This window comes from Trachypithecus francoisi, unplaced genomic scaffold (assembly GCF_009764315.1).
Source record: "Trachypithecus francoisi isolate TF-2019V2 unplaced genomic scaffold, Tfra_2.0 Lachesis_group0, whole genome shotgun sequence".
Lineage (NCBI taxonomy): Eukaryota > Metazoa > Chordata > Mammalia > Primates > Cercopithecidae > Trachypithecus > Trachypithecus francoisi.
Window position 1 is genome coordinate 16,854,560 of NW_022681453.1, and position 26,119 is coordinate 16,880,678.

General features: G+C 54.6%; 1 protein-coding gene across 1 annotated transcript; it reads right to left on the reverse strand.

The window, feature by feature from the left end:
* Positions 1-27: 27 nt before the first annotated feature.
* LAMB2 (laminin subunit beta 2) lies at positions 28-12,228 on the reverse strand. Its single transcript, XM_033207125.1, has 33 exons — positions 12,111-12,228; positions 11,947-12,023; positions 11,646-11,818; positions 11,425-11,560; positions 11,272-11,345; positions 10,691-10,879; positions 10,535-10,598; positions 10,105-10,307; positions 9,895-10,015; positions 9,388-9,576; positions 8,996-9,175; positions 8,761-8,873; positions 8,402-8,481; positions 8,177-8,309; positions 7,836-7,994; positions 7,633-7,760; positions 5,260-5,392; positions 4,874-5,066; positions 4,654-4,797; positions 4,165-4,396; positions 3,918-4,081; positions 3,612-3,836; positions 3,306-3,523; positions 3,101-3,197; positions 2,639-3,011; positions 2,358-2,542; positions 2,043-2,284; positions 1,615-1,963; positions 1,078-1,285; positions 865-1,006; positions 605-781; positions 354-513; positions 28-276 (listed from the first exon to the last, which is right to left on the reverse strand). Exons 2-33 carry the CDS (start codon positions 12,020-12,022, stop codon positions 140-142), a joined length of 5,397 nt encoding a protein of 1,798 aa, XP_033063016.1. The 5' UTR covers position 12,023; positions 12,111-12,228; the 3' UTR covers positions 28-139.
* Between the last annotated feature and the right edge of the window lie 13,891 nt (positions 12,229-26,119).

The following is a 26,119-nucleotide window of genomic DNA, read 5'->3' on the forward strand; positions in this document are numbered from 1 at the left end:
CCCCAAATCAGAGTCCAGACAACACAGTGGGGGTTCACACTGGTTTATTGGGGGCCCTGCCGGGCCAAGAGCTCTTCAGTGCATAGGCAGATATGCATGTGGGGCGGTGCTAGGAACTGGAGTAGGCCTTAGGCAGGGGTCACTGGCAGGTGTTGTAGATCTGCACCTGCAAGTTGATGGCTTGAAGCACACTGCGCATCCTGGCCTCCAGCCCGTCCAGCTGGGCTGCCTTACCCTCCAGTGCCCGCTCATTCTCCTCATAGGTGCCTTCCAGTTCTAGGAAGGGCAGGTGTCAGTTTAGAGGGGTCTCCTGCAGTCCTGTGTCTCTGGTGCCCACCTGCCCCATTTCTCACCCTGTAGCCGCTGCAGCTTGTCCTGAGCGGCCTGCAACAGGTCCCGAGCCTCATCCCGCAGTTGCTCTGCCCTTGCCTGTGCAGCTAGCACACCCTGGGCCTTGCGCTCAGCCAGGGCCTTCACCGTCTGGTACTGATCACCCAGAGGGCCCCGTAGCAGCTGCAGATGTAGAGGGTTAGGCTAGAGTGGTAGCTCAGTGGAGGCCCATCTTCCACCCCTACCTTCTCTAGCTGGCTCTGCCTCAACCCACCTGCTCAGCCTCCTGGGCACGACCCTGGGCACTGCCTGCCGTTTCTTCTGCTGTAGAGGCTGCCAGACTATTTCCCGCCCGTTTCAACTTCAGAGCCTCCAGGAGAGCATCCAACTGCCGAGCCCTTTCACCTGCAGAGCTCAGTGCCTGCTCTGCACCTGCCATCCTCTCCTGTACCTGCCATGGGTGAGCCAAAGGTTACACAGATCTACGGTGCATGCCCATAACCTTATCCCACTGATGTCCTAGGAAGACCTCACCTGGTATAGGGTCTGCTCTGTGTCCCGTGTGTCAGCCACTGCCCCCTGGATGGCACCCTGGGCAACACCCTGTGCCCGCTGGGCCTCCTCCAGTGCTGCCTGTACTGTCTCTGCCTTCTGTTTCTCACCCTCAGCCCGGCTCCTGGGGAAAAGGGGGAATCAGAACCTGGAGGTATCAAAACCAGGTGTCAGGGGCCAGGGATGGGGTCAGACCTTGCCCGCCGTGCATCCTGCAGTAACTGCTCGGCACGACGCACATCTCCTACAGTACGTGCCAGGATCGCGTCCACATCCGCCAGGCTCCGGACTCGCTCTGCAATCGCACCCGCCAGGTGCTGGATCTGCTCAGCTGAAGCTGGGATGGAGAGCTCTAGCACCCGTGTGGCCACCATCTCAATGCTATCAGGATCAGCCCCCTCCTCTATAGGGACACAGCAAGAGCTTAAGAACATAGATTCTCCAGCATGGGCATGAGGATATAGTTTTGGGATGTGGACTCAGGACATGTACATGGGATAGGGGTTTGTTACCAGCTATAAGGATGTAATCACAAGGACAGGGACTATACAAGGGGCTCAGACTCAACATGGACCTGGGACCACATATGGGCAAGGACTCAGGAGCCAGTCAAGGGATCATAAACACTAATCCAGTGTAGGCCCTGAGGCTTAAGTATGAACCAAGGGAGATACAGACACAGGGAGTTGCCAAAGGAACAACCACATGGCCTGGGACACATGGGAGGCTCACGGTTGAGGAAGTCCTTCACACTCTGGACAAGTTCTCGAAGTTCCTGGTTGGCCTGTTCCACCTGTCCCCTGGAAGCATTAGCCTTGTCCAGAGCTGCCTGGGCCCGCTGCTGTGCCTCACTTGCCTGCCGACGAGTCTCAGCCACTCTGCTGAGGATGCTACCACCTTCTGCCAGTGCCCGCTGCAGCTCTGCCTGTGTGTGCCGGGCCCGTCCCAATGCTAGGTCTGCTGTAGCCGCTGCCCCATTGCAGCTGAGGCCCCCACAGCGGGGCTGCCCATCCTCATCTCGACAGCCGGCACCCCCACAAGGGCTTGTAGCACATGGTGCATCCCCTGGTGCCCCACACACCTGCCAGGCACAGAACAAGTCAGGGCCCTGTGGGAGGAACATCTACACCCACCTGTCCCACCCAACACTTGCACCTCACCAGCTCATTTATGCCTGTCAGGCTCAGGGTGTGGGTATGGGCAGAGAGCTTGCCCAGGGCTTGCTGGTTGGCCATGTGTTTGCTGTTGAAGTCCTCATTCTGGGCATCCATCAGTGCCTCTGTCCGATGCCGAGCACTTGCCGAGTTGCTCACAGGGCTAGGTACTGCCAGGGCCGAGGTGTTGGCACAACGTTCTGCCTCTGCAGACTGGCTATGGGCATGCCGGATGCTGTCATAGGCACCTAAATTGGGCAAAGGCAGACAGTCAGCTGAAGACTGACCCTAGTCCACCTGCCTAGTTGGCTAACAACTCACCTAGGAAGTTTGAATGTTTGAGCAAGTCAAGATGCTGGTCCAGCTGCCGCAGTGTGAGATTAAGTGCAAGCCTGTCTCGCTCCAGACCACTTAGTGCATGGTTGGCATTGAAGTTCTCATCCTGCACATCTGTCAGCTCTGCCTCCAGTTGAGTCAGGTGCTCAGTGGCCTCCCCAATTTCACGCCTGCGATGATGGAGAGGGGGCTGTTTAGACAGGCTTCGGCCCTGGTCCACTGGGCCTCTGCCCCATCCCACCATGTATTCTTGGGTCCTTCCGCACCGCAGCTCCTCTGTGGCCTCCACAAGCTGTGCAGTGGAGGCGGCTGAGGTGTTGCGGGCACCTACGATGCCCTGCACAATGCCCAGCCTCTCCTGTATATGCCAGAAGCTGCTCTCAAAGGCACCCAGTACACCCGTCTGCTGCAACTCCTGTGCCCGCTGCTCTAGGCGCTGTGTACGGGCAGCCAAGTCCTGCACCACTCGGTCCCAATCCCCGAAGCATGCATGGCAGGGATGGCAGGCAGGAAAGAATCCTGAGAAGCCACGGGCACACTGGTCACAGCGCACACCAGACACGCCTGGGCGGCAGCTGCAGTGACCTGTGGAGCGGTGACACTGAGGTTTATCTGTTCCACGAGGGTCACAATCACAGGCTGCAAGAAAGAGCAGAGGACAGAGTTAGGGCCACTGTGGGGCATTCTGGGAAGTCCTCCATCCACCCTGGCCCCGCTGGCTCCCTCACCACGGCACTGCAACCCAGGGTCTCCCCAGTGGAGCTCTTGGCACTCAGAACAAGTCCGCCCTCCAAAGCCGGCACGGCAGTAGCACTGCCCTGTGAACTGGGGTGGGAACAAGGCAGGGTCAGAGCCTCTATCAGAAGCTGAGCCCTCGAGACAAGAAAGACACCTGACCCCATCTAACCAGGGATCTGCAGGAGGGTCCCATACCTCATTGCAGGTGGGGCCTCTGGCCTGTCTTGGGTGGCAGGCACAAGGATGGCAACCATGGCCGCTGGTGAAGTTCCAGAAGTTGGGGGCACAGTGGTCACAACTAGGGCCCTGGACATTGGGGAGGCATGGGCACTGCCCACTGCTTGGATCACAGTGGCACTGGTCAGGAGACGGGCACTGCTGGGGATTTGTGCCCAGCAGGTTGCAGGTGCAGCCTGTGCCAACCAAGATGAGCACAGTAGTCAAGAGGAGGCCAAGAAGCAGAACCCTAACTCAGCCATGCCCTCCCACACTCATACTCACGGTGACAGCTCTGTCGGGCAGCCTGCCCGTGGAAGCCAGGCTTGCAGTGGGCACAGTGTGGACCCTCTGTGTGGTGTAAACAGCGCAGGCATTGCCCCGTGTGGGGGTCACAGGCATCAGGATCCATTGGGTCAATGTTCCCACTGCACTCACACAGTTGGCACCGGCCACCTGGCCTTGATGGGTCCCCAAAGTGCCCAGGGGCACAAGCTTCACATCGCAGCCCTGCCCACAGTCAAGAGGAAGCTGTGAGTGCTCAGTCCAGCCAACTCACCCTGATCCCACGCCTGCCCCCTATCCACTCACCCGTGTAGCCTGCCTGGCAGTGGCACACAATGTTCTGGGAATATTCATCCCGGTGGCAAGAAGTAGCAAAGTGCCGCTGGCTCCCAGGACCTTCAGGACATGGACAGGGCCGGCACTGGCCCCCATATGGCAGTCGTGGGTCCCCGTGGAAACCAGCAATGCACCTGCAGGGAGGAGGAAGAAGAAATGTGTCATCCGTGGGAAGCCTGTCCACCAACCAACCCACTCATAGCTACTCCAGGCTCACCTTTCACAGTGCTCACCCCCTGTGTGATCACGGCAGCCCAGGCAAGCGCCTGTGTGGGTGTCGCACTCATCTGCATGCCCATTGCAGACACATGGCCGGCAGTTAGGGAATCCCCACTGGCCACGCTGGCAGCGGTCACAGTGAAGCCCAAAGGCACCAGTTCGACAGGGACATTGCCCACTGGTCTTTTCACAGAGACTGCTGAGCGCCCCCTCGTGGCTGCACTGGCAGGCTAGGAGCAAGGCAGAGACTGAGCCAGGGAATGGGGTTGGAGGGGAGTGTGGGTTGGGGAGGGTCTCAGGGGAGTGTGGGTAGTGGGAGTCTAGGTGGGAAGGTCAGAAAATGGAAGAGAACTGCAACTGACCCAGGTTGAGAGTAGAGGGTCCAAGACTTAGTTTGAGGAAAGAAGCAGCATGTCCAGAAGGAGGAAAGAGAACAGTAATGGGAAGGAGAGAGAAGCATAGCAGGGAACAAGAGGCAGGAGAGTACCTTGACAGCCTGCGGGGCCAAAGCCATAGTAGCCAGGGGCACAGAGGTCACAGCGGCGCCCAACCACTCCAGGCTTGCACAGGCACTGACCGCCATGAGGGTTGCACTCAGAACTCAGTGAACCTTGAGGGTTGCACTGACATGCTGTGGGGAGGAGGGTTGGGCCAAGTCAGGCTGGGTCCCCACCTCTGCCCCATCAACCCACATCACAGAGACTCACACAGGGCACCATTGTAGATGAGGGTGGACAGGCTGAGGAGGAGGGGCGCGCAGGCCTCAGAGGGAGAAGTCTTGCTGGGCACCAGACCCTCCTCCTGGCATTGGTAGCGTTCAAAGGTGGCCCGGCGCTCCAGGGCAGCAGCATCACCCCCACTAAACATCTCTAGCACCAGGGCACGGGGCAGCAGCACCAGCTGAAGGAGTGAGCAAGGAAGATCGCAGTTCAGACCTGGGACCACATAGGCATTGCCTTAGCACTGCCACAAGCCTGCCTACCCTGGCACCACCATGGGACTGCCTCTTCTGCCACAGACCCCTGCTATCCGACAAGTCCTACACCACAGGCTCTGCCATCTTGGTTGGTGTGGGCAAGAGGAGATTATTCACCGAGTCAATGAGCAGGCCAGGTCCAGAGTAGGAAGTCTCAGGCTGGGCACTTCCCCCTGTGCGTACCAGCTTCAGATGCAGCTTGTAGGAGATAGCAGGCTCAAGGCAGACAGGATTGGGAAACACTATGTACCTGGGGGCAAGTGGGGACAGGTGCAGTGGGTCATCTAGGGGCCCTGTACAAATCATCTGGGCCTCTCCCATCCTACTCCCAGCAACCAGACCATCAGCCAAAGCAGAGACTATAGGTGGGTTGGGTTGGGCTGCACTAGGCCAACAAACAGCTGGGCACCCCAAGAAAGAATCTGCACGGAGGCCGGGCGCGGTGGCTCAAGCCTGTAATCCCAGCACTTTGGGAGGCCAAGACGGGCGGATCACGAGGTCAGGAGATCGAGACCATCCTGGCTAACATGGTGAAACCCCGTCTCTACTAAAAAATACAAAAAACTAGCCGGGCAAGGTGGTGGGCGCCTGTAGTCCCAGCTACTCGGGAGGCTGAGGCAGGAGAATGGTGTAAACCCGGGAGGCAGAGCTTGCAGTGAGCTGAGATCCGGCCACTGCACTCCAGCCTAGGTGACAGAGTAGTGACACTCTGTCTCAAAAAAAAAAAAAAAAAAAGGAATCTGCACAGAATAGTCCCGTAAAGGTGGCCCTCTAGAATCATACATCCACCTGTGCAGACTCACTGGAAATACTCGTAAAGCCTAGAAACCCCAGGAACTTGCCAATTCTCCTAAATAACCACTTCACACTTCCTCTGACCCCAACCTACAGCCGACAACAGCTGCTCTTCTTCATCAACACTACGTCACCCCCTCTCTCTTTGTCTCCAAGGCTTTCCTTTCCCATTGTGCTGCAAACTCATACTTGGGTTTTTTTATCCCATCCCAAAAATTGTTCTTCAATCCCTCATCTTTTTTCTTTTTCTTTTCTGATTTATTTATTTATTTACTTGAGATGCAGTCTCTATTGCCCAGGATGGATGGAGTGCAGTGGCACAACCTCGGCTCACTGCAGCCTTGACCTCCTAGGTTCAAGAGATCCTCCCGCCTCAGCCTCCCAAGTAGCTGGAACCACAAGCACACAACAACATGCCTAGCTGATTATTTTATTTTTTGTAGAGACAAGGTCTTGCCATGTTCCCTAGGCTGGTCTTGAATTCCTGGGCTAAAGTGATCCTCCTGCCTCAGTGTCCCAAAGTGCTGGGATTACAGGCATGAGTCACTATGCCTGGTCTAGAGGAATTTTTTTTCTAAACACAAGTCACAGTTGACAAAATGTCTATAATAGGCACAGCCAGGTTCAACATGTTATTCTTTTTCCTTCTGTTTGAATATTTACATGGTCAAAAACTAAAAGCAATAGGCTGAGTGTGGTGGCTCATGCCTGTAATCCCAGCACTTTAGGAGGCCAAGGCAGGTGGATCACAAGGTCAGGAGATGGAGACCATCCTGGCTAACACGGTGAAACTCTGTCTCTACTAAATATACAAAAAATTAGGTGGGCGTGGTGGCGGGCGCCTGTGGTCCCAGCTACTTGGGAGGCTGAGGCAGGAGAATGGTGTGAACCCAGGAGGTGGAGCTTGCAATGAGCCGAGATTACGCCACTGCACTCCAGCCTGGGTGACAGAGCAAGACTCGGTCTCAAAAACAAACAAACAAATAAACAAAACATGAAACAATGAAACAGGGCTGGGCGCGGTGGCTCACACCTGTAATTCCAACACTTTGGGAGGCCGAGGCAGGCAGATCACGAGGTCAGGAGATTGAGGCCATTCTGACCAACATGGTGAAACCCCATCTCTACTAAAATACAAAAAATTAGCTAGGCGTGGTGGCGGGCGCCTGTAGTCCCAGCTACTCGGGATGCTGACGCATGAGAATTGCTTGAACCCGGAAGGTGGAGATTACAGTGAACCGAGATTGCACCACTGCACTCCAGCCTGGTGACAGAGCAAGACTCCGTCTCAAGAAAAAAAAAAGAAACATGAAACATGAAACAAATACTACCCAAAGTGTAATAAAACATGAATCAGACCAGGCACATCACTGCTCAGAGTGCTGTGATGCCACAGCCCCACCACTACCACTCTACCACCACCATTGTGAGTCCTCCTGATAGTGACACCAGGTGATTTCCCATTAATTCCTGCCTTGGCCTCTGGACCTTAGGCCCCTGAGAGAGCAGGCCTTGATCTGTCTACTTCCTTTCTGTGAACAGAGCCATGCCCAACAGAGCCTGGCAACCAGCATTCTGGAGGTATTTGAAAGGAACAGATGAATGAGCTGTGGGGTCTTCCAGGTGCCCTGCAGTTTGCTTAGGGCTGGCCCCACAACCCCCTGCCATTGTGAGTGCTACCAGCAGTGCCCTCACCTGGCGTGTGGTTGCAGAGTCCCTTGGATGTGGTCATCCTTGGGCAGCACATGCCCACACAGGCTGTGAGCAGGCACAGGCCCTGGACGCTGCACAGTCAGTTCCAACTCTGCCCATTGCTCAGGGACCTGGGAAAACGGGATGATGGAGGAGATGCTTCCACATGCAGAGGTTCAGCTCCAGATTAGGTAACAGTGTCTAACCTGGGGTTCTAAGCGCAGCAGCAGGTCATAGTCCATGGCCTTCGGCACAGAGGCCACGAGGAACTCCAGGGCCTGACCTTCCCGTAGCCGCACAAAGCCTGAGCCAGTCCAGGATGGAGTTTCCCCGGGAGTAACCAGGCGCTCCACCACATCGAGCACCTGGGAGATAACGCAGCCAGGGATGGAGGCTCAGGTGAGGCTTTGCCTCTTCTGTCCCATTTCTCCTGCCAAAGCTAGATATCACCCCTATCCCCCAACAAGGTACTGCCCATAACCCCACCTCTCCAGTCATAGATGTGTCCACCCACATCCAGCCCTCTGCTTAGTGGGAGGCCCCACACCTGCCCTCGGGTGTCCTCAGCCTCCCAAGTTAGGTGGTCCAGGAAGGGCCGGAAGTAGCCAGGTTGCACCTGCTCACAGCGTCGCCCGACCATGTGCTGGCGGCAGTGGCATTGACCTGTGGCCTCATCACACCTGGAAGGAACTCTGTGGTTACTCAAGAAGGACCTTCTCTCCTGCTCAGGATCTTTCCCCATCCCTTCCCAGGCTCCCTTTACAGCACTTACTGGGGATCCAAGGCACCACCCACGTCGCAGTCACAGGGGCGGCAGCCGAGCAGGTCGTGGCTCAGGCCCCAGTGGCCAGGCTGCGCGAAAGGAGTTGCTGGGGGCCAGAAACAGACCTCCAGACCCCCTTGCCACCCAGCAGGAAATCCCAACCACACATCTTAGCCTCAATCACTCCTCAGTGAAAACATGCCCCCCAGACCACTGGCCCATACCCTTGGCCTCCCAGACCTGAGGCTTCTCAGCCAGGACTGGATCCTAAGCTCTCAGCACCCATCCACTGGCATAGATATCACACCCCAGCCCTATGCTCTAAGGACAAATCATGCCCCTAGAACTCCAGCCCCCTCCAGTCGCACCAGGCAGCGGTCACATCCACGTCCAGTCACTAGACGTTTGCAATAACAGGATCCACTGTTGGGGTCACAAGGAGTACTCCCAGGCACCGTGCCCCGTGCATTACATTGACATCCTGCGGGGAAGGAGGACCATCAGCACTTTGGGGAACTGTGACAGTGCTCATGTTCAGCTGAGTCAGGAGTAAGAGGACGGGGGTTAAAGGTCAGCATAGAAGTTAGGGCAAGAGACACATACGCCGGCAGCCCAGAGGGTCACTGATGCTGAGCCCAAAGAAGCCATCACGGCATTGTTGGCACCGAGTGCCCACCACATGTTCTTTGCAGCGACACTGGCCCGAGACCAGTCCCAGTGCAGGGTCATCATGGGGATCACAGCGACCGCCGTCTTGAGAACCCATGGGGTCACAATCACAGGCTGATGGCAAAAAGAGATACAGGGTCACTCACCCTATCTCAACTAGCTCATTACCAGTCCTCTCCTAAGCCTAAGGGATCCCACCCTGGATCCCTGGTCTAGCTCTACCCCAAGCCCCTAACCCCAATTCCCTGCAATCTAGACAGCAGTCCAGCTTTCTAATTCCTGCCCCAGGCTCAGCTTTCTCTCCCCCTGCCCAATCCCAGCCTCACAGCGGCACACAGCCGGATCCCGCAGGTCCTTGGTTGGGTCACGGTAGAAGAAGGGCCGACAGAGCTCACAGTGGCGCCCAGCTGTGTTATGCTGACATCCATCACACACACCTCCACTCACATTGCCAGATGCCAGGTATACAGCCATGTCGAAGTGGCAGCTGTGGGTGTGCCCATGGCACTCACACTCTGGCAGGGGAGGAAGGGCAAGGCAAAGGCCACTTGAGGAACCAGATCACAAGGGTAAGGAGTAGGCCACCTTAGATCCCTATCACAGGCCAGAATTTGTGGGTAGGGGCTCAGGGACTTCAAGGCTTCAGCATCATAATGGTTCCCTACCCAGAGCAGACTGTAGAGGAGTATTGAGGGGGTCCCAAGGGGCATCAAGGGGTGCATACTCTTTGGATACAGCCTGGGTTTTAGGGGCTTGACCAACCAGATCTAGGTTCTACCGAGGGCACAGCCAGGCTGCAGTGCTGGAGCTATGGAGGCCAAGATCTCACTCACTCCTACAGGCATGACTATGGCCGTCCTCAGCCGGATGCCAGGGCAGGTCATGATAGAAATCCTGACACTGTTCGCAGTTGAGGCCACGTGTGTTGTGTTTGCAGATGCAAGCTCCGTGCACCTATGAAGGTTGGCAGGCAGGTTGTCAGCACTGCTCAGCCATGTCCGCCCCTGCCCCTAGCCCTATCCCAACCGTCTGAAGCCCCTCACCATGCCCTCAGCATGGGCTGGTGCCCCTGGGGCGGGTGCACACTCTGAGGCGTGTCCATAGCAGAAGCAGTTGCCACGTACAACCAGCTCATAGAGGGCATAGTAGTACTTCTCTCGGATCTCTCTCCGTGGGTCGAGTAGGTTGTCTCCCAATGTGTGTAGACGAGTCAGGTTCACCCGTAGGTTGGTGATCTTCAACAGGTCTGAGGTGGGGGCAACGGGGGCCAACTGACCAGGCAGGCCCCCGCTACCCCCTGCCCACCTAGGGGCTCAGCTGCCAAGGTCACCTTGAAAGACCTCCTGTATACTGCCACCCGAGCTAAACTGGGCTTGGCACCTGCCCTAGGAAGCATCCAAAATAGTTACTGAGGCCCCAAATAGTCCCTAGCCGGACACGGACTGTGCCAGGCTCAAAGGGTGGAGCACTCACTCTGAATCCGTGAGCTGTAGGGGTCTGGGATAGGGATGGCAGGGTCCAACACACGATAGATGACCTGGAGAGGCAGGGAGTTCATAGTGACACTGAATCTTGCCTTAGGCCCATCATCCCCAGCTTCCGGCCCCCAGCCCAGATGCCAGTCCTCACCTCGCCTTCAGTGGATGGCTCAATCTCTGAGTAACGGGACTCACAGACTACATCATCCCAGTGCCGTGGAGGGGCTAGTGGGACTCCTGGGAAGTCAGCCCCACAGTCATAGGAGAAATATCGGTACACATGCCAGGTGCGGCCAAAGTCTGCCGAGCGTTCCACCAGCATGGCAGCAGGGCGAAATGTCTGGATAGGGGGGCATAGCTGATCAGCAGGCACCAGGACCCAAGCCCAATCTAGGAATATCAAGAGCCCTGCTCAGCCCAAGACTGCCCTCAAACAGCTCACAGAGAGTGAGGGTGACTGGTGGAAGCCAGATAATGACCAGCAAGGGTGGCCACCTCTAATGGGGAGACTCAGGGTTCATGGGGCTCAAGGAGACAGCACCTGACCCAGCCTGGGATTGGAAAGGCAGAAGATCATGTGCAAAGGCCTGGAGGCAAATGGAAGGTGTGAAGGGATGAAGGAGCCTCCTGCATCCACACTCAAGGAGGCTGGGTTAAGGAGCTGAGACTCTGTCCAGGGGCAATGGAGAGCCAAGCAGGGTGGTTCGGGCAGGCTCCCAGATATGCAGGCACCTTGAAGGTCATAATGAGGTGTGTGAAATGAAACTCAGCCTCCAGGTCCAGTTGGATGGTGACCGCAGGGATACCTGGGACAGGAGTCGAAAGTCAAGGACTCAAAGCTACTGGTGGGCAGCCTGCTCACTTTTGCCCCACCCATGGCCTCACCATTCTCTGACTGCCACCAGGCTGCCCGCCGCTGTGGTGCAAAGCTGGTGACTACATTCTGGATGCGATGGCTGTGTGGGTTGTCTCTAGCAGAGAAGGGGCGCCGGGAGTCGCAAAGGAAGCACTTCTTTTCATCCTGGGTTGGATGGGAATTAGAATCAGTGCCTCAGGCAGTGCCAGCCCCACCGTGACTCAGCCTCTCACCCTGTCCCCAGCCACACCTGCAGGTGACTGACGATGCAGTAGGGCTGGGGGCCATTCAGGCCACAGGTGGATGAGGCAGTCAGTCTGTCAGCTCGGCCCACCAGCAGGTCGCCCGTGGCAGGGTAGCAGCTTCCCCTCGAACAGCCAGGCACATCCGGGGCAGGGGCCTGTGCCAGTGTGGCGGCTAGCACTGGGGACAGTAGTTCAGCCAGTTCTGCTGAGTTCCTATCTGGTGGCCCCACCTCATGTGCCCCAAGGACAACTACCAGGACCTACCATCACATTCCACAACCCCCAGTCCCCACCAGGCCCTCTCACCGCTTAGCAGTAGGCCCAGTCGAAGTTCCCAGGGCAGAGGCTGTCCCCTCCCTCCTTCCCTTGAGGTCAGCTCCATCCTGAAGAGGAGAACAAGGGATAAGGGGAGGTGAACGGTCTCGGGCCCGAGCCCTCCTCCTTCCTTTGGGGTTCCGTGTCAACTCTGCCTGTGGGTCTTTGGCCTGCTTCTCTCCAGGCCCTCTGTCAGTCCCCAGGTCTGTCCAGCGGTCCCTCCAACAGCTTAGAGTCTTAGCGACTTTGAGCAAAGTTGGGAATTGCGGCAAGAAGGAAAGGCCGGAGCGGACTCTGGGCAGGAGCGCAACACCGGGTGGAGAGCGCCCCCACCCCAACCCTACCCCTGCCCCCTGGAAACTGCCTTCGCCCCAGGAACCAGACACAGATCACTTCACCCACAAATATTTATTGTGCCCCCAAGCCCACACCTATACGAGGGCCAGGGGAGGGTAAGAGATTTGGTGCTTTAAACTATCATTGGAAGGGGGCTCACGAAGTTGGGTGCATGGCAGGAGCAAATGAGAGAGATCTGATCTTCGGGTATCCAACTCTGGACCAAGGAGCCTATAGCCTTTTCCCCTCAGAGTCATGGGCGCCTTGGAAATCACCATCAACTCAGCCGCTTGATCCCAAGGCTCCAGCATCAACAGAGAGGCTGGAGGGCACAAGCAGGAGCACCAAATTCCCCTCTTCAGGGCTGTGGGGGGACTCTCGGGTACTCTTAGGGACGGGACAGGATGGGGCTGGAGGAGAGATGGCGAAAGTGCACACCCAGCCCGAAGCGCAGCTCCAGGGGGGTCACTGCCTACCCCACTAGTCGCTACGGTAAGTAGGCACGAGAAGTGCTGCCTGTTTCCCAGTATGGAAATAGGCTCTGGGTGGCGGACCCTGGACCAGAGCTACAGGCGAGCGACTCCGGATCTTGTAGCTATTTATCCGCTCCAGACTTTTTGGCCTGCCGGGATCGCTAGAGCCCGGGATTGGAATGTGCGCGGCGGCGTAAGGGGGGGAGAGAAGGAGGAAAGTGGGTGGGGGACATGGGGCGCGCCCCACCCAGGGCCCTGGGAACGGGAAGTTGGGGAAACTGTGGGGTCTGCCAGTCATTAGGGCTGGGTCTGGCCTGCCGCCTCCGCAGTCATGGCAGGGAGTGCCCTGAGCTGCCATCCAGGGAAGACAGCTGGTGGGAGTTCCTCAGGGGAATCTCCCCACTACACAAAGACGTTTGGGGGCGGCGGGGGTGGGGGTCAGTCAATCCGTTGCACTTTAAGCATCGCTGGGAGTTATTCTGGATATCCGAAGTAGAAGTCTCCAGTCACCCTGAGGATCATGTAGTGAACCTGGGGGATCAGGGATACTAGAGATGACTGAGAATGTTAAATTTCTAATTATTTATTTATTTATTTTTTGAGACGGAGTGTCGCTCTGTCGCCCAGGCTAGAGTGTAGTGGCGAGATCTCGGCTCACTGCAAACTCTGCCTCCCAGGTTCAAGCGATTCTCCTGCCTCAGCTTCCCAAGTAGCTAGGATTACAGGCGCCCACCACCACGCCCAGCTAATGTTTGTATTTTTAGTAGACATGGGGTTTCACCATGTTGGCTAGGCTGGTCTCGAACTACTGACATCAGGTGATCCTACAGCCTCTGCCTCCGAAAGCTCTGGGATTACAGGCATGAGCCAGTAAATAGCGCCAGGCCCTACTTACTTATTTTGAGTGGAGAATGCCGGCACTGTAGTCTCACAATTTTAGATCACTCAGAGATAAATGTGTATCAGGGTCTGGGACACTAGATGGCCTCAGGGAGTTACATGATCTGTCTGCTTTCTCAAGATCAGAAGGCCGTGGGGCCACATGGGGGTGTCACTCAGGGTCAGTGGGCACTCAGGATCTTTGGTCTCCCAAGGCCAGGAGATTCCTGGATCACTCTAGGGCCACTTTGAGTTGCCCAGGTGATCCCACAGTCCTTCTTGCTGGTTTCCATAGACAGTAATCAGCAGGCGGTGTACTTAACCGGTGGCAAAGCACATCATGTGCCCAAGCAGCTCAGCTGCCTGCTGCTCCAGGGCCTGCAGGGTGGCTGCCTTCTTGCCCAGTGCCTGTGCATTCTGTGTCAGGCACCCCAACCCTGGGGTCAGGTCATCTGAGCCAGGCTCTGACCCCTCGCTCTAACCTCCAATCCTGGCCCCAGTCTCTATCACAACCTTGACCCTGACCCAGCCCTAACCTTAAATAAACTCTGAACCTAATCAACACTTGATCTCTGGTCTAAACCTTGACCCCAGCCCTGATCCCTACATGAGTCAAGACCTGATCTGGACCCAGCCTTAACCCTTCCACAACATCCCTGTTCTGGCCCTGACCTTTCCATCTGACCCTAAACCCTTCCCCGTGCCTGCCCTACTGCAGGCCAGCCACGCACCATGCAGGCAGCTGAAGCTGCTTTATGCCTTCTTCAGGAGATCCTGGGCCTCAGCTCAAGCCTGCTGCACCCATTCTTTTGCATCCTGCACAGTGGCTACCAGGCCATATGTGTCCTCCTGCAGCTCGCCACAGGCAAAAGGGCCAACTGCAACTCCTGGGGCAGGGCTGGACCTGAAACCCCACCCCACCCAGAATATATTGCTCCAAATATATTACTGCCTAAGATTCCTGGAGGAAAGGAGAATTTAGAACTGAGATCTCGCCTCAGTCCAGTGTAGCCCAGCCCCAGCCCAAATCCCACTTTCCACTGTTCCAGAGGGAGTCCCTGAGACCCCAGTGCCTACTCTTCTCCATTTCATCTTGCCCAGGCCCTCAGCCCTGCCTACGACTCATGCTGCCCACTCTTAAAGCCTCCTGGGCCTGCTGCTGACTCAGGACAAAACATGCCCTGAACACCTTAGCTACACTGGACACATGCCCTGGGACTGGGGTATCTCAACTGCCAGTGCCATCTGGGCCAGGCACCCTGCCACCTGGGGCAAAGATTAGGGGGTCACAGAGAGGACACAGTAGCAACTAGGCTGAGTATTATCATGGTCAGGGTACTTGGTAGCACTGTGGTATCAATAGTGAGTCAAGGATCTCAGGGAGAATGGAAATCACAGGTCATTGAACAAGGGATGTAAAGGAGCTGAGGGTACAAGTGGGGGTATCACCTCCTGTAGAGTGGCCTCCAGGCCTTCAAGTGCCAACTTCACTTCCTGTAGCCCTTGCTCTGAGGGCTTGCATGAGTTCCGTTCCCCCCTCAGCCAGCACCCCCTAAACATCCAGTGCTTGGTGCTGGGCCCACGCCGTACCCTCCTTGAAGAACACAGGTGTTCAGTTAGGCATCCCTTTTCTGCCCAACCTCTGACTTCCACCTCCAGCCTCCTGGCTCTTCACCTGGTTCATTCTGCCTGATGGAGGATGCCTTCAGCTTCGGGCATCTTCTGGCCCATGGCATCCAGTACAGGGAAAGCACCCTGGATGTGACCCAGCAGAAGAGCAATGCCTACTGCCCCCACCTTGGGGAAGGGGCACTGACAGACCACACCATAACACCAGCTCCACACTTGTAGTGTCCACACCTTTGTCTGTGGGGAAAAGAGTAGGGATCTTAGACCTGAACCCTGAACTCTGACCCAATGAACCCTGACCCTAATCTCTCATCGATCCTGCCTCAGACACAACTATCCAGTGGTGTGCTGGAGTTACAAGAGCCAATTGTTGGCCAGGCGCAGTGGCTCACACCTATAATCCCAGCACTTTGGGAGGCTGAGGCGGGCAGATTGCCTGAGCTCAGGAGTTTGAGATCAGCCTGAGCAACACGGTGAAAACCCATCTCTACTAAAACACAAAAAATTAGCCAGGCGTGGTGGCGTGTGCCTGTAGGCCCAGCTACTCAGGAGGCTGAGGAAGAATTGCTTGAACCTGGGAGGCAGAGCCTGCAGTGAGCCAAGATCACACCACTGCACTCTAGCCTGGGCAACAGAGCGAGACTCTGTCTCTAAAAAAATAAAAAATAAAAAAAAATAAAAAAGGTTAATCCCAGCACTTTGGGAGGCCAAAGCAGGCAGATTACAAGGTCAGGAGTTTGAGACCAACCTGGCCAGTATAGTGAAACCTCATCTCTACTAAAAATACAAAAATTAGCTGGATGTGGTGGCAGGCACCTGTAATCCCAGCTACTCAGGAGGCTGAGGCAGGAGAATCGCTTGAACCCAGGAGGTGGAGGTTGCAGTGAGCTGAGATTGCGCCACTGCACTCCAGCCTGGGTGACAAGAGTGAGACTCTCTCTCTCTCAAAATAAATAAATAAATAAATAATAATAAGATAAAATAAAATAAAAATTTAAAAGCCAATTGTTAAATTTTCAGGAATTTTGCAAATAAGTTGTCAAATGGTATGGTAGACTGAAATCAATCATGATAGCATTACTTACATCATGGATATTGATAAATGCTACAAATCTGTTTCCCCTGACTCACAGCCAGTTGTTAAAAATTTACCCACACACGAGTGTTCCCACTTGACCCTGGTCAGCCCTGATGAATATTCCTCATTCTGGAAGGAGTATCATGATAGTGTCCTGGATACCCTATTAACCCTGCCCTTGGCTGTGAACAGACATGCAACAAGCAGATATGTACCCATGAGGAAGCGCTGCATGATCTGCACGGCTGCTTGCATATGGGTCATGGTAGTCGTGCCCTAAGGTCTCCTTTCCCAATGCCATGTCTCCCGGGCCTGGATACCTGTGGAGCTTACTATGGCCTGGATTTGCTGCAGCTGGTGGGCGTGGGTCAGATGTGGAATATGTCTCCTACAACCCCATGTCCAAGCCATGGTTTCCTGTGACTCCCCCATGGCTCCCACCCACAGTCCCCCTGGCTCTGTATCTGTTGCTGATGCTGCTCCTCCCATATGTCCAGGCTATGGGAGGAGTTGTGGAATGCCAAGACCAGCTGGGTGGGGGAGACCCTAACCCAGTAGCGCTAGAGGAATTAAAGACACACACACAGAAATATAGAGGTGTGAAGTGGGGAATCAGGGGGTCTCACAGCCTCCAGAGCTGACAGCCCCAACAGAGATTTACCCACATATTTGTTAACAGCAAACCAGTCATTAGCATTGTTTCTATAGATATTAAATTAACTAAAAGTATCCCTTATGGGAAACAAAGGGATGGGCCAAATTAATTGCAGCAGGAACATGCCCTTAAGACACAGATCACTCATGTTTTGTTTGTGGCTTAAGAATGCCTTTAAGAGGTTTTCCACCCTGGGCGGGCCAGGTGTTCCTTGCCCTCATTCCGTAAACCCACAACCTTCCAGCTTGGGCGTTAGGGCCATTAAGAACATGTTATAAGTGCTGCAGAGATTTTGTTTATGGCCAGTTTTGGGGCCAGTTTATGGCCAGATTTCAGGGGGCTTGCTCCCAATAGTGGAAGGCAGCAAGAACCCACTGAGCAGTGGGCAGGGTCCCAGGTTGGAGGGAGCAGCCTGTGCCTGCTTCAGTACCTGATCTAGGACCTGCAGGTGTCCACCCTGGCCCCTAACACCCCAACCAGGCATCCCCTAGCATAGGGTGGCCACCTCTTGGGCCACAGCTTCCAGCTGCGGCAGCAGCAGAGCCAGGAATTGGTCTCAGAAGGTGAAGCAGGTGGGACAGGAGGTGTAGTGTGGGAAGGCACCTCTGGAGCCATGAGCACATGCCTGGCACCTCAGCCCTAAGATGCCCTCTCTGCAGAAGCAGGTGCCCATGTGTGAGTCACAGCTGGGCAAGAAGAAGCCCTGTGGGTCACAGGCACAGGCTGCAGAGGAAAGATAGGGTCAAGGTGTTGCAGGAAGTCAGGGACCCTGAAGGGAGGGACCGGCTGAAGCCGCAGCAGAAGAACATACATTGTGAAGATTTCATGGACATTTATTTGTTCCCCAAATTAATACTTTTTTTTTTTTTTGAGACGGAGTCTCGCTCTGTCGCCCAGGCTGGAGTACAGTGGCCGGATCTCAGCTCACTGCAAGCTCCGCCTCCCGGGTTTACGCCATTCTCCTGCCTCAGCTTCCCCCGTAGCTGGGACTACAGGCGCCCGCCACCTCGTCCGGTTTTTTTGTATTTTTTAGTAGAGATGGGGTTTCACCATGTTAGCCAGGATGGTCTCGATCTCCTGACCTAGTGATACGCCCATCTCGGCCTCCCAAAGTGCTGGGATTACAGGCTTGAGCCACCGCTCCCGGCCTCAAATTAATACTTTTTTTTTTTTTTTTTGAGACGGAGTCTCGCTCTGTGGCCCAGGCTGGAGTGCAATGGCCGGATCTCAGCTCACTGCAAGCTCCGCCTCCCGGGTTTACGCCATTCTCCTGACTCAGCCTCCCGAGTAGCTGGAACTACAGGCGCCCGCCACCTCACCCGGCTAGTTTTTTGTATTTTTTAGTAGAGACGGGGGTTTCACCGTGTTAGCCAGGATGGTCTCGATCTCCTGACCTCGTGATCCGCCCGTCTCAGCCTCCCAAAGTGCTGGGATTACAGGCTTGAGCCACCGCGCCCGGCAAATTAATACTTTTATAATTTCTTATGCCTGTATTTACTGCAATCTCTGAACATAAATTGTGAAGATTTCTTGGACACTTATCACTTCTCCAATCAATACCCTTGTGATTTCCTATGCCTGTCTTTACTTTAATCTCTTAATCCCGGCCGGGCGCGGTGGCTCAAGCCTGTAATCCCAGCACTTTGGGAGGCCGAGACGGGCGGATCACGAGGTCAGGAGATCGAGACCATCCTGGCTAACATGGTGAAACCCCGTCTCTACTAAAAAAAATACAAAAAACTAGCCGGGCGAGGTGGCAGGCGCCTGTAGTCCCAGCCACTCGGGAGGCTGAGGCAGGAGAATGGTGTAAACCCAGGAGGCGGAGCTTGCAGTGAGCTGAGGTCCGGCCACTGCACTCCAGCCTGGGCGACAGAGCGAGACTCTGTCTCAAAAAAAAAAAAAAAAAAAAAAAAAAATCTCTTAATCCCATCATCTTCTTCGTAAACTGAGGAGGATATATGTCGCCTCAGGACCCTGTGATGATTGCATTAACTGCAAAATTGTTCGTAGAGCATGTGTGTTTGAACAATATGAAATCTGGGCATCTTAAAAAAAGAACAGAATAGCTGGGCGTGGTGGCTCAAGCCTGTAATCCCAGCACTTTGGGAGGCTGAGACGGGCGGATCACGAGGTCAGGAGATCGACACCATCCTGGCTAACACGGTGAAACCCCGTCTCTACTAAAAATACAAAAAACTAGCCGGGCGAGGTGGTGGGCGCCTGTAGTCCCAGCTACTCCGGAGGCTGAGGCAGGAGAATGGCGTAAACCCGGGAGGCAGAGCTTGCAGTGAGCTGAGATCCGGCCACTGCACTCCAGCCCGGGCGACAGAGCAAGACTCCGTCTCAAAAAAAAAAAAAAAAAGTTGGCCGGGCGCGGTGGCTCAAGCCTGTAATCCCAGCACTTTGGGAGGCCGAGACGGGCGGATCATGAGGTCAGGAGATCGAGACCATACTGGCTAACACAGTGAAACCCCGTCTCTACTAAAAAAATACAAAAAACTAGCCAGGCGTGGTGGCGGGCGCCTGTAGTCCCAGCTACTCGGGAGGCTGAGGCAGGAGAATGGCGTAAACCCAGGAGGCGGAGCTTGCAGTGAGCTGAGGTCCGGCCACTGCACTCCAGCCTGGGCGACACAGCGAGACTCCGTCTCAAAAAAAAAAAAAAAAAAAACAGAATAACAGCAATGTTCAAGGAACAAGAGAGATGAGACTTCAGCCACCGGTGAGCCAGACGGAAGAGCCATATTTATCTTCTTTCAAAGGCAAATAGGAGAAATATCGCTGAATTCTTTTTCTCAGCAAGGAACATCCCTGAGAAAAGAATGCGCCCAGGCCGGGCGCGGTGGCTCAAGCCTGTAATCCCAGCACTTTGGGAGGCTGAGACGGGCGGATCACGAGGTCAGGAGATCGAGACCATCCTGGCGAACACTGTGAAACCCCTCTCTACTAAAAAATACAAAAAACTAGCCGGGCGAGGTGGCGGGCGTCTGTAGTCCCAGCTACTTGGGAGGCTGAGGCAGGAGAATGGCGTGAACCCGGGAGGCGGAGCTTGCAGAGGGTAGGTCTATGAATGGCCCCCTGAGGGTGGCCACCTTTTACGGTGGAAGCTGAAGGGATGAAATAAGCCCCGGTCTCCTGTAGCGCTCCCAGGCTAATTAGGATGAGGAAAATTCCCGCCTAATAAATTTTGTCAGACAGGTTGTCTGCTCTCAAACCCTGTCTCCTGATAAGATGTTATCAATGACAATGCGTGCCCAAAACTTCATTAGCAATTTTAATTTCGCCCCATCCTGTGCTCCTGTGATCTCACCCTGCCTCCACTTGCTTTGTGATATTTTATTACCTTGTGAAGAATGTGATCTCTCTGACCCACACCCTATTCGTGCACTCCCTCCCCTTTTGAAAATTGCTAATAAAAGCTTGCTCGTTTTACGGCTCGGGGAACATCACGGATCCTGCCGACATGTGATGTCTCCCCTGGACACCCAACTTTAAGTTTCTCTCTCTTGTACTCTTTCCTTTTATTTCCCAAACCAGCTGAGACGCCTAGAAAATAGAAAAGAACCCGCGTAACCATCGGGAGCGGGTTCTCCTGATATCAGGGTAGAGAGCAGATGACACTAGTTCTAGCCTTACCTTCGAGAGCCCTAAAGGATGGGCCAGGTGCAGTGACTCACACCTGTAACCCCACCACTTTGGGAGGCTGAGGCAGGAGGATCACAGGAGTTTGAGACCAGTCTGAGCAACATAGGGAGATCCTGTCTCTACAAAAAAAAATTTGAGAATTAGCCAGGTGTGGCGGCGCCTGCTGTAGTCTCAGCTACTCAGTGGGATGAGATGGGAGGATCACTTGAGCCTGGGAGGTCGAGGCTGTAGTGAGCTAAGATCATGACACTGTACTCCAGCCCAGGTGACAGAGGAGACCCTATTTCTTTTTCTTTTTTCTTTTTTCTTTTTTTTTTTTTTTGAGACGGAGTCTCTCTCTGTAAGAGATCTCGGCTCACTGCAACCTTCGCCTCCCAGGTTCAAGTGATTCTCCTGCCTCAGCCCCCTGAGCAGCTGGGACTACAGGCACCAGCCACCACACCTGGCTGTTTGGAGGAACGGAGGCAAGATGGTGCACTTCCGGGTTCTTCTTCACCAACTTTTCCCGTACGCGCGAAAATGCAGCTGGCACCCGGGAAGGTGCAGACCAACCGGGCATGCGCCAGGTGACATCAATCCGAAGAGACTAAGATTTACCTGGTCGCACCTGCGGAACGCCCCCCAACACGCCCGTGCTCCGCCTATTGCCCTCCCACTCCTAGAAAAGCCGCTCCGGACTGGACGCCACGTGCCAACTTCCCAGCCCCGCTCCTGTCGGGATGTCGGGACTGCATCAGGAACCCCGCCCGAGAGCCCCACCGGGGGACTCTGTCGGCCTTCTTTGCCGGAGGCCAACAGACCTCTCCCCCACACCTTAGGTGACCAAAAATAAACTTGCAGTTTTGCTCCTGCCCTTGCCTACTCGCTGGTTCTTTTGTGCCCGCTCTGGTGGTCTTTAGAAAAAACAAATCAGTTGGTGCCGAAGACCCGGGAGGAGACCCCTCCTCAGGCCTCTAAGGGTTGAGGAACCTCCTCCTGCTCCCACGCCGCAGAGGGACCAGGACCTGAGACCCGCTTCCCTCACTCTCACAGCCTCTCTGGGGTAAGTGCCCTTGTCTCCTCTTTACCTCCCTCGGCCAAAAATCCTGCGCAGGTCTGAGGCCCACTTTTGAGCCACCAAGTGGCTCCGGAGACCCGTTCAGGATGGAGACGTCCGCCTGAAGGTAATCTCCACTTTGGCTCCATGAGCCTCCAGTCTGTCTCTGCTGGTTCCAAAGGACACTTTGAAGCCAGGCAGAGATCCACTTCCATTTCCATTGTGTCCATTGTGTAAGTAAAGAGGAAACAAACGGGAAACCCCCCAGTCCAAATTTCCAAAGAGCACCCCCTTAGGGTGCCTCCTAGCCAATTTAAAAACCTTACAGCTTAAACAAGACCTTAGGAGGAAGGGGTTAATTTTCCTTTCCACTGTGGCGTGATCGACCTTAGCAATTTCTGCCAGCGGCTAGGCAAGTGGTCTGAAATTAATTACATACAAGGCTTTTGGGCCTTACGCTCTCGTCCCGATCTGCCCTATACTCCACTTTCTCTCCCCGCTCTCTCCACCCCCTCCCTTCCTGCCCAGACTCCTCCTGCCTCCTTATCTACTAGTAATCCACTCGGTCCCGTGCCTCCTTCCGCTCCCCCAACTGGCTGTCTTGAGTCCCCTATCTCCTGCCCCATACCCTCCTACAGTGTTAGCATCTTTGCGAGAGGTAGCTGGGGCAGAGGGGGTAGTCAGAGTACATGTCCCTTTTTCACTGGCCGATCTTTCCAAAATTGAGAAGCGTTTAGGTGATTTCTCAGCTAATCCTACCATATACATAAAGGAATTTAGATACCTTTGTCAGGCCTATGACTTAACTTGGCATGACCTCCAGGTTATCCTAACCTCTACCCTAAACTGACTGAGATTCTAACCCCATATACCCGGTTAGATATGGCCTCCCCCACAGGGGCCACTATTTTGGCGTCTTATTTCATTTCTCAATCAGCTCCTGACATTCGTAAAAAACTTCAAAAGGTAGAGGATGGTTCTCAGGCACCAATACAAGACCTGGTTAAATTAGCCTTTAAGGTCTATAACTCCAGAGAGGAGATGGCAGGCTCGCCTCGAACAGAAAGCACAGCTCCTAGCAGCGGCTTTACAGCCCAGTCGTAACCCCAGGCCAGAGAGCACACACGCCGCAGACTCCAAGGCTACAAAAGGAGCCTGCTATAAGTGCGGCAAGGCAGGACACTATGCCAACAGGTGTCCACAAGGTCCCTGAGCCCCAACGCAGCCTTGCTATAAGTGCAAGGCATCAGGACATTGGGCCAGTGAATGTCCTAACCCTCGTCCACCAGCAACCCCCTGCCCTGCTTGCCAGCAGGGAGGACACTGGAAGTCTGATTGCCCCACCCTGAGAACAGGTGCTGCGTCTCCACGTGACCCCCTTTCCCAGGATCCTGGGCGCTCCTTCCAGCTCCTACATCTGGACGACGACAACTGAAGGTGCCGAGACTCGGGGACCCCCATCACCCTCGCCGAGCCGCGGGTAACTCTCCTGGTAGTGGGTAAGACAATTAATTTTTTAATCAACAGCGAGGCTACCTATTCTGTTTTGCTGTCCTTCTCTGGACCTAGCCTTCCATCCAATATCTCTAGTAGGAGTAGACGGAAAGCCATCCACTCCACAAAAAAACTCCACTCCTTAATTGCTGCCTAGCCAACAACTACTTTGCGCACTCGTTCCTCATTATACTCTCATGCCCTACCCCCTTACTAGGCCGAGAAATCAGTTCAACTTTCCCCCACTCACCTCAAACTTACTAAATTTTCTTAACTATCTCATACTCCCCAACCTTGCCGGGACCTTCCTTCTGGGTTTTGCCCATATTCCAACAAATGCTTCCATTCCTCATTCCTGTACTAATACTGTGCCTTATTTTATTCTTCATCCGTACGTCCAAATACCAACCATAGGCCCCGACCTTAACGACGCCCCTTAACAGCAGGAAGTAGCCAGACAGACCACGACGCCCCTTATCACTATTACCAATAAAAGGTTGGACTGTGGATGAACGGAGGCAAGATGGTGCACTTCCGGGTTCTTCTTCACCAACTTTTCCCGCGCGCGCGAAAATGCAGCCGGCACCCGGGAAGGTGCAGACCAACCAGGCATGCACCAGGTGACGTCAATCCGAAGAGACTAAGATTTACCTGGTCGCACCTGTGGAACGCCCCCCAACACGCCCGTGCCCCGCCTATTGCCCGCCCACTCCTAGAAAAGCCGCTCCGGAGGGACGCCTCGCGCGGACTTCCCAGCCCCACTCCTGTCGGGATGTCGAGACTGCGTCAGGAACCCCGCCTGAGAGCCCCACTGGGGGGACTCTCTTGGCCTCCTTTGCCGGAGGCCAACAGACCCCTACCCACCTACTTCCCTGAAGCTAGGTGACCAAAGTAAATTTGCAGTTTTGTTCCTACCCTTGCCTACTTGCTGGTTCTTTTGTGCCCGCCCTGGTGGTCTTTAGAAAAACAAATCACTGGCTAATTTTTTTATATATATTTTTAGTAGAGATGGGATTTCACCATATTGACTAGGCTGGTCTTGAACTCCTGACCTCATGATCCACCCTCCTCAGCCTCCCAAAGTGTTGGGATTACAGGTGTAAGCCACCATGCCTGGCTCATGAGACCCTATTTCTGAAAAAATAAGAGGTCTGTGAGAGGCTAAGGTGGGTGGATCACTTGAGTTCGGGGTTCAAGACCAGCCTGAGCAACATGGAAAAACTCATCTCTACAAAAAATACAAAAATTAGCTGGACATGGTGGTGCACATCTGTAGTCCCAGCTCCTCAGGAGATGAGGCAGGAGGATCCCTTGAACCTGGCAGGTTGAGACTGCAGTGAGCCAAGATCATGCCACTGCACTCCAGCTTGGGTGACAGAGTGAGAGCCCGTCTCAAAAAAAAGTCTGAAGAAGCTGAGCATGGTGGCTCACGCCTGTAATCCCAGCACTTTAGGAGGCTGAGGTGGGCAGATCACAAGGTCAGGAGATCGAGACCATCCTGGCTAACACAGTGAAACCCCATGTCTACTAAAAATACAAAAACAAAATTAGCAGGGTGAGGTGGCAGGCACCTGTAGTCCCAGCTACTCAGGAGGCTGAGGCAGGAGAATGGCATGAACCTGGGAGGCGGAGCTTCCAGTGAACCAAGATTGCACCACTGCACTCCAGCCTGGGCGACAGAGCAACACTATGTCTCAAAAAAAAAAAAAAAAAGTGAAGGATGAGAATGGCCCTGTGTAGGTGCGAGGGTGCACACCAACCCTTGCCTAAGCCACTGCTCAGAACTGCCATGGGCACTGGCATTCACTCTGGACAGAGAGGCCATACTGCATGGCAGTATTTGGTCAGGAAAACAGCACAGGGTTTCAGGGGCTCTGCGGCCCTGTCAGGGGTCAACCAGGGTCAAGGGCTGGCAGGCAGGGTGAGGAAAGAGCCACCTGATGTGTCCTTTCTACAGGCATCCCTTGCCTAGCCTTGCTGTTTCCCTTCAGCTGTTTTCATAAGTATTTCATTAAGTTCTTTGGGGAAACAGCAATAAACGTGCTGTGTTCTCCCTCAGGAAAACCCCAACCACTCCCTTGTTATTCCACATTGAGCAGCCCCTGCAGGGCAGCCTCACCCCTGGCTGTGGAATGTGCAAGTGCCCCTCTCACCTCTGCACTCCTGCTCAGTATCACCCCAATACCCATTATGCAACCGGGAGCATGTGCAGCTCCCAGACCCTGCCCAGCAGGGGCACTGACCTATGACCTGAAGGAAGAAAGCATAGGCTAGTGAGCAGGGCCAAAGACCCTTCTTTGGGAAGGGTCATGAGAGGGAAAAGGACATGAGTGCTTAGACCTGTGTGGCACACACATACTTGTATTTCCTCCCAGCTGTGTTCCTGCCCAGGGCAGCACCCACACTTGCATTTGGCTGAGATCCTCTCCCTTTCTGCTTTCTCTGGTGTTGCGGGAAGTCAGGGACCCCGAACGGAGGGACTGGCTGGAGCTGAGGCAGAAGAACATAGATTGCGAATATTTCATGAACATTTATCAGTTCCCCAAATTAATACTTTATAATTTTTTTTTTTTTTTTTTTTTTTTTTTTTTTTTTGAGACGGAGTCTCGCTCTATCGCCCAGGCTGGAGTGCAGTGGCGGATCTCAGCTCACTGCAAGCTCCGCCTCCCGGGTTTACACCATTCTCCTGCCTCAGCCTCCCGAGTAGCTGGGACTACAGGCGCCCGCCACCTCGCCCGGCTAGTTTTTTGTATTTTTTAGTAGAGACGGGGTTTCACCGTGTTAGCCAGGATGGTCTCGATCTCCTGACCTCGTGATTTTTTTTTTTTTTTTTTTTGAGACGGAGTCTCGCTCTGCTGCCCAGGCTGGAGTGCAGTGGCCAGATCTCAGCTCACTGCAAGCTCCGCCTCCTGGGTTTAGGCCATTCTCCTGCCTCAGCCTCT